The sequence below is a fragment of the Nerophis ophidion genome, linkage group LG17 (genome assembly GCF_033978795.1).
Source record: "Nerophis ophidion isolate RoL-2023_Sa linkage group LG17, RoL_Noph_v1.0, whole genome shotgun sequence".
NCBI classification, from domain to species: domain Eukaryota; kingdom Metazoa; phylum Chordata; class Actinopteri; order Syngnathiformes; family Syngnathidae; genus Nerophis; species Nerophis ophidion.
In genome coordinates this window covers 49,399,702-49,412,403 of record NC_084627.1, presented here as the reverse complement: position 1 = coordinate 49,412,403, position 12,702 = coordinate 49,399,702, and the positions used below count along the sequence as shown (strand labels likewise).

Below are 12,702 nucleotides of genomic sequence, written 5' to 3'. Positions count from 1 at the left end.
ATGTGTGTGTGTATATATATGTATATGTGTGTGTATATATATATATATATATATATATATATATATATATATATATATATATATATACCCTAACCCTAACACTATATATATATATATATATATATATATATATATATATATATATATATATATATATATATATATATATATATATATATATACACATAATTGTATTTCTCTCTATATCAGAGGTCGGGAACCTTTTTGGCTGAGAGAGCCAAAAAGCCAAATATTTTAAAATATATTTCCGTAAGAGCCATATAATTTTTTATTTTAACACTGAACACAACTAAACATGTACATTTTTAAGTAAGACCAACATTTCTAGAGTATAACAGGTCTCAATGTAATAACATTGTATTCTGAAGTTAACTGTGGAGGGGGCGTGGCCTGCAGCGACAGGTGCGTAGACGGCCCACCTGGGCCTTGTTATCTAATCACCTGTCGCTCTGTTATAAGCAGCGGCCAGGAGGAGAAACTGGGTTGGGGCTAGAAATACTATTGCTGGAAAGTAACTGAGAGACTTATTGAAAAATAAAACAATATTGTAACCCTGAAACAGGCTCTCATGTCGGTGCTTGGGGGTCTGAAGAACCCCCAGGAGGGCAAGCCCCACACTAACCAATAATAAATAAATAACTTCTTACGATTAACGCAACTTCTTGAACAGGTGCGCTAGAAAACGGATGGATGGATTAAAAATGCATGAGAATGTTTTATAATTTTAACATTATTTTTAACACTGATTACAATCGGAATTATTCATTACTTATCGTGTTAAGCAACGTCAGGTCAGATTTATCAGAGAGCCAGATGCAGTCATCAAAAGAGCCACATCTGGCTCTAGAGCCATAGGTTCCCTACCCCTGCTCTATATGCTCAATATAACCTTTCCTTATGATATTTTTGTATGTATAAGACACTCGTCGAAGCGTCAAAATATACCCAATAGCGCCACTCAGTGAAATACAATATTTTTTGCCCTCATTTCATATTTTAATTTCTGCTGAATATAAATCCCCAAAAGTTTGTTTGACAATATATTCGATTGTCATTTTAATATAATGCAAACCACTTTATTTATATAGCACATTTGAACAACAAAAATGTTACCAAAGTGCTGCACAAAAATATTAAAAAGAAGATTCCAATATAATCCTTAGCTCCACCAATAACTGAATGAAAACTAAATAAATACATATAAAACAATATAAAAATAATATGATTAAAAACTATTTTAAATTACATTCAAACAATAAATATAAATACGAATGTAAAAACACAGAGGAGCACACAACTCACGTAGTGTTAATCTAAAACTATTAAGCATTCCTGATAAAAACAAAACATTAACCTAATCATTTAAAATTAATTATACATTTCGTTTTTTATTTTATACATATTTGTACTAATTCGCTGTTTTGTTTTTTTCCTGTTGTTGTATTTAATAATACGGCGTAACGGAACTGTTGCCTCTAGTGACGGAACCTTTTTACTGCTGCACCGATGATATAATTTCCACTTCCTGGTAGGCAAGGGTCACAGAAGTGTGGGAGACTTTCTGTAGATGGAGGCTAGTTTTATATAAAACACTCAACTCTCACCTCACACTTAGTACTCTTGCTTATTTTCATCATGTTACGAACACTTTGTCGCACCGGCGGGACTCTTCTTCAGGTAAATATAAAGCATGATGTATTCGGCCTAAACGTGCTCAGATGATCGATGGCCGCGCAGGAGACAGAATACTGTCTATTGACGAAGAAACTTACTTAATTCTTTACTTTCTCTCCCTCAATCGTTGTTAAAGTCTCAAGTACAATTCGAATAGTTGTGTGATTGCTCCAAACCACCAATATTCATCTATTTATTATTATTATTGTGTGAATGCTCCAAATCACCAAAATTCATGTATTTATTATTATTATTATTATTATTATTATTGTGTGAATGCTCCAAAGCATTCACACATGGTTTTCTACACCAAAAATCTTCTATTTATTATTATTCAACTTCAACTTATTATTCTTCTTCTCCATATTTTGCCGCGTTATGCCTTCATCAATCAATGTTTATTTGTATAGCCCTAAATCACAAGTGTCTCAAAGGGCTGCACAAGCCACAACGACATCCTCAGGAGAGCCCACATAAGGGCAAGGAAAACAAAACATCATTGTTATGGACTGGACTTTCACAAAATCATGTTAGACCCTTATGTGGGCAAGGTGACAATGATGACTATGAGAAACCTTGGAGAGGACCGCATATGTGGACACCACCCCCACCCCCCCTCCCCCCCCCCTCTAGGGGACCGAAAACAATGGATGCCGAGCGGGTCTAACATGATTTTGTGAAAGTCCAGTCCATAGTGGATCTAACATAACCGTGAGAATCCAGACCAAAGTGGATCCAATATAGTAGCGAGAGTCCCGTCCGAAGTGGAGCCAGCAGGAAACCATCCCAAGCGGAGGCGGATCAGCAGCGCAGAGATGTCCCCAGCTGATACACAGGCGAGCGGTCCATCATGGGTCCCGACTCTGGACGAGCGGTCCATCCTGGGTCCCGACTCTGGACAGCCAGTACTTCATCCATGGCCACCAGACCGGAACCCCTCCACAAGGGAGAGGGGGACATAGGAGAAAAAGAAAAGAAACGGCAGATCAACTGGTCTAAAAAGGGAGTCTATTTAAAGGCTAGAGTATACAAATAAGTTTTAAGATGAGACTTAAATGCTTCTACTGAGGTAGCATCTCGAACTGTTACCGGGAGGGCATTCCAGAGTACTGGAGCCCGAACGGAAAATGCTCTACAGCCCGCAGACTTTTTTTGAGCTCTAGGAATCACTAATAAGCCGGAGTCTTTTGAACACAGATTTCTTGCCGGGACATATGGTACAATACAATCGGCAAGATAGGATGGAGCTAGACCGTGTAGTATTTTATACGTAATTTCTGAAATTCCCATTGAAATCAATGGGACATTTTTCAAACTTCCACATTTTTCAACCGATTCACGCCATTCCACCTGCAACACATTTAACTCATCCTGGACATTCAAACTACCATTTTTCCACAGTCAACAAATTTCCAGGAATTCAAATTTTTTTGGTAATCTATTTCCACCCTTAAGTTCGACTACTCCTTTCACATTTTTCTACCAATTTTAAGCGTTCCACCGTCCAAACACTCTTCATATTCAGGACAAAAACTAAGTGGGTTAAGGAACTAGATAAATTCCCAGTTTTCCCGAAATTCCAATAATTTTTCAATTAAAAACTGTCATTACTTCAATATTCCTTGACCGATTTAAACAATTCCATCACCAACTAATTCAGGACATTCATGCTCCTAATTATTTAAAAAAAAAAACAAAAAAAAACTTTCCCCAAATTTCCTAAAAGTTCCAATTGGGAAAGGGTAATTTCTCCAGGTTACACAATTCCCACATTTTTTCAACTGTTTCAAACACATTCCACTCATCCTGGACATACAAACTAACTCTTTCCCAAGTTCCAAACCAAATACCAGTTTTTCTTGGAAACTCAAGCTCTTCAACATTCAAATCATTTCAGCATTTGAACGATTTCAACATTTAAACCATTTCAACATTCATCCTACATCCCATTAGCCTTTCAGTTCAGCGTCAGCTCTTCAACATTAAAACCATTCCAACATTCAAACTATTCTTACGTTCATACTACAGTTTGTCAGAATTTCACTTCAACTTAAGCATTGGAGCATTCACACGCAATTCCCTCAGGAATTGCCTCTTTTCTAATTATATATGAAAGTGAATATTTATGTATGAACGTGCGTATAAGCTGTTAGGTGATATTTATTAGTAGTAAATGTCCCACCTTTTCTGTCAAGATACAAAAGTAACACCTCTAGGTATTTATTATTATGACATATGGTGTGATATCTAGGCATGCACCGATTAATCGGTAACCGAATATATTCGTCCGAATATGGCAAAAAAAGACACATTCGGCCTTCGGTGGAATGAGTTAAAAACAAGGCCGAATAGTGGCGTGTGACGCAATTTTTTGACGCGGTGACGCAATCAACCAACGTGCAGTGACGTTGGGATATGTTGTGTACCTGTATAAGTGTATGAGGTTACAAGCACACACTTATTGAGATTTAGTGGGGCCTCTGTTTACATTATTAGCCTGTTGTGTAGGCTACCTGTATAAGTGTATGAGGTTACAAGCACACACTTATTGAGATTTAGTGGGGCCTCTGTTTACATTATTAGCCTGTTGTGTAGGCTACCTGTATAAGTGTATGAGGTTACAAGCACACACTTATTGACATTTACTTGAGCCTTCTGTTTACATTATTAGCCTGTTGTGTAGGCTACCTGTATAAGTGTATGAGGTTACAAGCACACACTTATTGAGATTTAGTGGGGCCTCTGTTTACATTATTAGCCTGTTGTGTAGGCTACCTGTATAAGTGTATGAGGTTACAAGCACACACTTATTGAGATTTAGTGGGGCCTCTGTTTACATTATTAGCCTGTTGTGTAGGCTACCTGTATAAGTGTATGAGGTTACAAGCACACACTTAATTGAGATTTACTTGAGCCTTCTGTTTACATTATTAGCATATCTACTGTGACTAAGCAGACTTTTGCCAAAAGGACAATAATTCATTTGTTGTGGGTTTATCCACTTTAATGCACTTCATTTTTTTTGGAATGCATGTTTTGTTTGAAGGCCTAATATAAATGAAAAACTGTGCTTTTTTTGAAAAGTAAAGACTACTGGAATATTAAAAAAATGTCGATATTCAATAAAAAAATACTTTATTTGAAAAACATGTCTAAATATTTATTCTAGGCTATTTATGCAATATTTAAAAAATTGTGAAAAACAGCATTCATTATTCGGTATTCGGCCTTCGGCCAAGCGTTTAAATTTTATTCGGCTTCGGCCACAAATTTTCATTTCGGTGCATCCCTAGTGATATCATTTATGTTTTCCAGCAAACGCTACGATCAGCGCCGAGGTTGTGGGCGACCCCAGTCCAGCAGCGATGGGCGTCCAGTCTGCCCATGAACACCGTGGTCCTGTTTGTGCCCCAGCAGGAAGCATGGGTGGTGGAGAGGATGGGTCGTTTCCATCGCATCTTAGAACCGGTACTATTCACATCGTTTTCATTCAACAACAGATGGAGAAAAAAAAAGTTTGAGGAAGAAATCTTGGACCAAAATTGTATTCCGTATGTAAGAGAATGTGTACACATTTGTATGCACTCTCTCAATACTTTGTCCATTTCCTTCTTCTAGGGTTTAAATTTCCTCATACCACTACTTGACAGAATCCGCTACGTGCAAAGTCTCAAAGAGATTGTCATCGATGTCCCTGAGCAGTCCGCAGTGTCTTTAGGTAAGTCACTTTTCTCTTGCATTTTACTCTGCAGGCTTGCTAATATGAAAAATAAATGTGTTTTTGCAGATAATGTAACTCTACAGATTGATGGAGTGCTGTATTTACGGATCTTGGACCCTTTCAAAGTAAGACGTCGTCATGTTGAATCGGTCGTTGTCCGTCATGGCGCATTAAATGTGATATTTATATAAAATTGCCTATCGGCAGGCCAGTTATGGTGTGGAGGACCCTGAATATGCTGTCACACAGCTGGCACAGACCACCATGCGTTCCGAGTTGGGCAAACTCACGCTGGACAAAGTGTTCAGGGTAATGACTTGCTGTTATAGCTCAGTAAACATCAACGTATGAATGATATCATTTTGTGTTTCCTGTAAAGGAAAGAGAGTCCCTCAATTCCAACATGGTGCAGTCCATCAACCAAGCTTCAGACGACTGGGGTATCCGTTGCCTGCGATATGAAATTAAAGATATAAATGTTCCACCTCGTGTGAAGGAGTCTATGCAAATGCAGGTGAGTTTACCCCGAAATGAGTGCTGTAATTTTTTTTACAAATGTCCAATAAGGGCTTTTTTGCCGATATCCCGATATTGTCCGACTCCTAATTACCGATATTGATATATACAGTCGTAGAATGAACACATTATTATGCCTAATTTTGTTGTGATGCCCCGCTGGATGCATTAAACAATGTAACAAGGTTTTCCAAAATAAATCAACTCAAGTTATGGAAAAAAATGCCAACATGGCACTGCCATATTTATTATTGAAATTACAAAGTGCATACTTTTTTTTTAACATGCCTCAAAACACAGTTTGGAATTTGGGACATGCTCTTCCTGAGAGAGCATGAGGAGGTTGAGTTGGGCGGTGTTGGGAGGGGGGGTGTCTATTGTAGCGTCCCAGAAGAGTTAGTGCTGCAAGGGCTTCTGGGTATTTGTTCTGTTGTGTTACGGTGCGGATGTTCTCCCGAAATGTGTTTGCCATTCTCGTTTGGTTTGGGTTCACAGTGTGGCGCATATTTGTAACAGTGTTAAAGTTGTTTATACGGCCACCCTCAGTGTGACCTGTATGGCTGTTGACCAAGTATGCTTTGCATTCCCTTGTGTGTTGGGCCGGCACACAAAGGCAGTGCCTTTAAGGCACGCCCCCAATTTTCTTGTCTGGGTGGAAATCGGAAGACATTCGGGAGATTGTCGGGAGGGGCACCAATATTCTGGAGTCTCCCGGGAAAATGGGGAGGGTTGGCAAGTATGACTGAGAGACACAACTGCTCTGTACTTCTCCCTACCTCCGTGTACCACTCCGTACAGCGGCGTTTTAAAAAGTCATAAGTTTTACTTTTTGAAACCGATGCTGATAATTCCGATATTATATTTTTAAGCATTTATCGACCGATAAGATCAGCAGTCCGATATTATCGGACATTTCTAATTTTTTTAGTTTGATTTATCACATTTTTGCGTTTTCATTAATCGCAGTAAATAACTAGCGTCCAAAATTAAAAAAAAACTTAAATAAAAACCCTTACATTTTGATTCAAATGCAATTTTATTGTCAGAATGTCATACCAGAACAATTTTTTTGCTCAAACCTTGGTAACAGTTGTATCTAACCATCTGGGTGTATTTTCAAGTGACATTTTCCAACGTTCACACCGTTTCCAACTCTGAACTGACCTATGCATTAACCTGATCACTGAGCGTTTCACAACCCACTTCACCTCTCAGGTAACCATCCGCAGTTAAGGTAAGGGAGTATATATGTTCAAAATAAATTGTGCGATTGATCTGCGTATATACAGTACAGGCCAAAAGTTTGGACACACCTTCTCATTCAATGCATTCTCTTCATTTTCATAACTATTTACATTGTAGATTGTCACTGAAGGCATCAAAACTATAATTGAACACGTGGAGTTATGTAGAAACTCTGTTTCCATATGAGTTGGGAAATTGTGTTAGAAGTAAATATAAACGGAATTACAAATCATTTTCAACCCATATTCAGTTGAATATGCTACAAAGACAACATATTTGATGTTCAAACTTTTTTTTGCAAATAATCATTAACTTTAGAATTTGATGCCAGCAACACGTGACAAAGAAGTTGGGAAAGGTGGCAATAAATACTGATAAAGTTGAGGAATGCTCATCAAACACTTATTTGGAACATCCCACAGGTGTGCGGGCTAAATGGGAACAGGTGGGTGCCATGATTGGATATAAAAACAGCTTCCCAAAAAATGCTCAGTCTTTCACAAGAAAGGATGGGGCAAGGTACACCCCTTTGTCCACAACTGTGTGAGCAAATAGTCAAACAGTTTAAGAACAACCTTTCTCAAAGTGCAATTGCAAGAAATTTAGGGATTTCAACATCTACGATCCATAATATCATCAAAAGGTTCAGAAAATCTGGAGAAATCACTCCACGTAAGCGGCATGGCCGGAAACCAACATTGAATGACCGTTACCTTTTGATCCCTCAAACAGCACTGTATTAAAAACCCACATCAATCCCTGAAGGATATCACCACATGGGCTCAGGAACACTTCAGAAAACCACTGTCACTGAATACAGTTCGTCGCTACATCTGTAAGTGCAAGTTAAAGCTCTACTATGTAAAGCGAAAGCCATTTATCAACAACATCCAGGAACAACGCCGGTATCTCTGGGCCCGAGATCATCTAAGATGGACTGATGTAAAGTGCAAAAGTGTTCTCTGGTCTAAAGAGTCCACATTTCAAAATATTTTGGGAAATATTCGACATCGTGTCATCCGGACCAAAGGGGAAGCGAACCATCCAGGCTGTTATCGACGAAAAGTTCAAAAGCCAGCATCTGTGATGGTATGGGGGTGCATTAGTGCCCAAGACATGGGTAAGTTACACATCTGTGAAGGCACCATTAATGCTAAAAGGTACATACAGGTTCTGGAACAACATACGCTGCCATCTAAGTGCCGTCTTTATCATGGACGCCCCTGCTTATTTCAGCAAGACAATGCCAAGCCACTTCAGCACGTGTTACAACACCGTGGCTTCGTGAAAAAAAAACTTAGGGTACTTTCCTGGCCCGCCTGCAGTCCAGACCTGTCTCCTATCGAAAATGTGTGGCGCATTATGAAGCGTAAAATACGACAGTTGAACGACTGAAGCTCTACATAAAACAGGAATGGGAAAGAATTCCACTTTCAAAGCTTCAACAATGAGTTTCTTCAGTTCTCAAACGTTTATTGAGTGTTGTTAAAAGAAAAGGTGATGTAACACAGTGGTGAACATGCCGTTTCCCAACTACTTTGGCTCATGTTGCAGCCATGAAATTCTAAGTTAATTATTATTTGCAAGAAAAAAATAAAGTTTATGAGTTTGAACATCAAATATGTTGTCTTTGTAGCATATTCGACTGAATATGGGTTGAAAAGGATTTGCAAATCATTGTATTCTGTTTATATTTACATCTAACACAATTTCCCAACTCATATGGAAGCGGGGTTTGTGCTTAACAAAAAAAGTTGAAATAACTGAAAACATGTTTTATATTCTAGTTTCTTCAAAATAGCCACGCTTTGCTCTGATCACTGCTTCACACTCTTGGCATTCTCTCGATGAGCTTCAAGCACACCTGTGAAGTGAAAACCATTTTAGGCAACATCTCCAGGAATATGAGACACTGGTCTTTTAATGTTGCGTTCAATGACCGCTGAATAGAGTACAACGCCACCATGTATATAATTTAAATAATAAAAATGATAAATATTAGGGGGGCAACACACCGGATAAAGGTAACAACTTCAAATAGTAGGAATAATAGTAGCAATGAAGTGTAAAATTAAGAACTTAAGAAGAACATCCTTCCTTCACATACAAAGTTTCTAAAGGCAAAGATGAAACATTCTGCTCCACTTAGGTGGAGGCTGAACGTAAGAAAAGAGCCACGGTGCTGGAATCTGAAGGCTCGCGGGAATCCGCCATCAATGTCGCCGAGGGCCGTAAACAAGCTCAGATTCTCGCCTCTGAGGGTGAAAAGGCAGAGCGGATCAATAATGCTGCAGGTAGGTTCAATGCATCCAATTTCTTTCTACTGATGTTTTGTTTTTGTAACAACATGATCACTGATTGTGTCAAATATTGACCTTTGTTTCATCGCCAGGTGAAGCACAGGCTGTCCTTGTCAAAGCTGACGCCAAGTCCAAGGCTATCCGTCTGCTGTCCAGCGCTTTGACTGAGCAGGTTCGAAAATATTTTTATGTGCATTTTGATCATCACCACAGCAGATTTGAAATGGGATGACTCCACCTTGAAAATGTACCGTGCAGAATGGAAACGCGGCTGCATCTCTAAGCGTGGCCGAGCAGTACGTGTCGGCGTTTTCCAACCTCGCCAAGGAGTCCAACACCATCCTCCTGCCGTCTAACACCGGAGACATTAGCAGCATGGTCACACAGGTACGTGCAAAGAATAGACGCTCAGGTGCAACTTACAAAACCAGTGAAGTTGGCACTTTGTCATTCGTAAATAAAAACAGAATACAATGATTTGCCAATCATTTTCAACCTTTTCAATTGGATAGACTGCAAAGATAAGATACTTAACGTTCGAACTGAGAAACATTTTTTTTTTGCAAATAATCATTAACTTGGAATTTAATGGTAGCAACACATTGCACAAAAGTTTGCACAGGGGCATTTTTACCAGTGTGTTACATGGCCTTTCCTTTTAACAACACTCTGTAAACGTTTGGGAACTGAGGAGACCGATTTTTAATGGTAGACAGGTTTGGACTACGGGCAAGCCAGTCTAGTACCGGCACTCTTTTACTATGAAGCCATGCTGTTGTAACACATGGCTTGGCATTGTCTTGATGAAATAAACAGGGGCGTCCATGATAACGTTGCTTGGATGGCAACATATGTTGCTGCAAAAGCTGTATGTACCTTTCAGCATTAATGGTGCCTTCACAGATGTGTAAGTTACCCATGCCTTGGGCACTAACACACCCCCATACCATCACAGATACTGGCTTTTGAATGCTGTGCCTATAACAGTTTGGATGGTTCTTTTACTCTTTGGTCCGGAGGACACGACGTTCACAGTTCCCCAAAAAAATTTGAAATGTAGACTTGTCAGACCACACAACACTTTTCCACTCTGCATCAGTCCATCTTAGATGATCTCGGGCGCAGCGAACCAGGCGGCGTTTCTGGGTGTTGTTGAGAAGTGGCTTTCGCTTTGCATAGTAGAGTTTTAACTTGCACTTACAGATGTAGCGACCAACTCTAGTTCCTAACAGTGGTTTTCGGAAGTGTTCCTGAGCCCATGTGGTGATATCCATTACACATTGATGTAGTACCGCCTGAAGAATCCAAGGTCATGGGCTTTCAATGTTAGCTGCAGTGATTTCTCCAGATTCTCTGGAACCTTGAATGGTGAAATCCCTAAATTGCTTGCAATAGCTCGTTGAGAAATTTGTTTTCAAACTGTTGTACAATTTGCTCACGCATGTGTTCACAAAGTGGTGACCCTCGCCCTATCCTTGCTTGTGAATGACTGAGCATTTCACGAAGCTGCTTTTATACCCAATCATGGCACCCACCTGTTCCCAATTAGCCTGTTCACCTGTGGGTTGTTCCATATAAGTGTTTGATGAGCATTCCTCATCTTTCTCAGTATTTTTTGCCACTCATGCCAGCTTTTTTGAAACTTGTTGCAGGCATCAAGTTCCAAATGAGCTAATATTTGCGAAAAATAACTTTTTCCCAGTTCAAATGTTAAGTATCTTGTCTTTCTAATCTATTCAATTGAAGATAAGTTGAAAATGATTTGCAAATCATTGTGTTCTGTTTTTATTTACGATTCACACAACGTGCCAACTGCACTGTTTTTTGCAGTTTGTAGAATAACATCTTGTGTTCCTGTTTGCAGGCCATGACCATTTATAGCACGCTGGCCAAGCAGAGTCCCAAGGTCCAATCGGAAGATATAAAAGAGAAGAGCGAAGATGAGATTCAACCAGAATCATCTCAGTAGCAAGAGAACAATGAATAAAACTCAAAACACAACATGAGACAGAACCAAAGGATCATTGAGGTTGACCATGGCAGAGATGTGTTCTATTAACAAATCCAAAACTTTGCTTACAGCTTGTGAAAAGTGAAAACGCTTCTGGAGTGGGTCTGTTGTTGGAAAACTATCAGTTCAACAACAACATTGCAGGCTTATTTTATAAATGACTGCGCCGATCACATTTTCTTATGTTTAACCGTGTAAAAAGGTGATTTAGTTAACTCAGGCAAGATGTTTACCTTTTATTTGACTTTTTTGTAGAAATAGAAGTGCAGTAAAAAAGGTAATCTTTCAACTGATGTCTTCAAAGATGTCTTTTTAGGGAGAATCCCAAGTGTAGTCAATGTTGTATTAAAAATGCCCTAAAAAAAAAGTCATGCCAGTTTAGGAGTTGAACACCTTTTTAATTCTGAATTGTTTTCCCTTTCAGTTATGCTGGAAAATAAAATCACTGCGCCTCTCCTTCAAATTTGTATTCAGTACATAGTATTATGGGATGTATTTATTAAATCTGAAAAAACTCTGTGCTTTTGTGGTGAAATATTTACTTTCTGAGCACGCATGTGGAGGAAATAATCAAACTTTGATGCAAGACTTTAAATTAAAACTGCATTAAGCTTAGATGAACTTTTATTGAGTTTCGTGATGCTTTCAAACAAGTACAAAAATGTGTTGTTAATTTTAAACAGTCTTAAGTTACAAACCCCAAAACCAGTGAAGACTACATGTTGTGTAGTGGGTAGAGTGGCCGGCCGGAAACCTGAGGGTTGCAGGTTCGCTTCCCACCTATTGACGTCCAAAAAAATCGCTGTCATTGTGTCCTTGGGCAGGACACTTCACCCTTTGCCCCCGGTCCCGCTCACACTGGTGAATGAATGATGAATGAATGATTGGTGGTGGTCGGAGGGGCCGTTGGCACAAACTGGCAGCCACGCTTCTGTCAGTCTACCCCAGGGCAGCTGATGTAGCTTACCACCACCAGGTATGAATGAATGTTGAGTCCCACTTCTCTGTGAACGCTTTGAGTGTTTAGAAAAGCGCGATATAAATCAAAGTTATTATTATTATTAAACCATTTATTTTTGGTATTGTTACTGGTTTGATAGATTTAGGAACATTTTGAAATAATTTATTTTATTATATTTATATCTGTTTATAAACTGCATACCATATGTTTATTAATGTCGGCAACATTTTTGACTCCACTTCCTGTGTTTATT

The 12,702-nt window shown here is 39.0% G+C and overlaps 1 protein-coding gene across 1 annotated transcript; it reads left to right on the top strand.

Annotated features, from left to right (window-relative positions):
- The first annotated feature begins 1,513 nt into the window (after positions 1-1,513).
- On the top strand, positions 1,514-12,005 carry stoml2 (stomatin (EPB72)-like 2). The gene is made up of 10 exons (XM_061877095.1): positions 1,514-1,698; positions 5,011-5,163; positions 5,314-5,413; positions 5,483-5,541; positions 5,624-5,725; positions 5,796-5,930; positions 9,327-9,471; positions 9,570-9,649; positions 9,736-9,864; positions 11,342-12,005. Exons 1-10 carry the CDS (start codon positions 1,657-1,659, stop codon positions 11,444-11,446), a joined length of 1,050 nt encoding a protein of 349 aa, XP_061733079.1. The 5' UTR covers positions 1,514-1,656; the 3' UTR covers positions 11,447-12,005.
- Positions 12,006-12,702: the final 697 nt, after the last annotated feature.

Bases quoted from the DNA above. Each gene is read 5' to 3' on its own strand.
- stoml2 (XM_061877095.1), top strand. From the start codon at position 1,657: ATGTTACGAACACTTTGTCGCACCGGCGGGACTCTTCTTCAG. The intron at 5,542-5,623 runs GTAAGACGTCGT...GCCTATCGGCAG, and splicing joins GGATCTTGGACCCTTTCAAA to GCCAGTTATGGTGTGGAGGA. The intron at 9,865-11,341 runs GTACGTGCAAAG...TCCTGTTTGCAG, and splicing joins TTAGCAGCATGGTCACACAG to GCCATGACCATTTATAGCAC.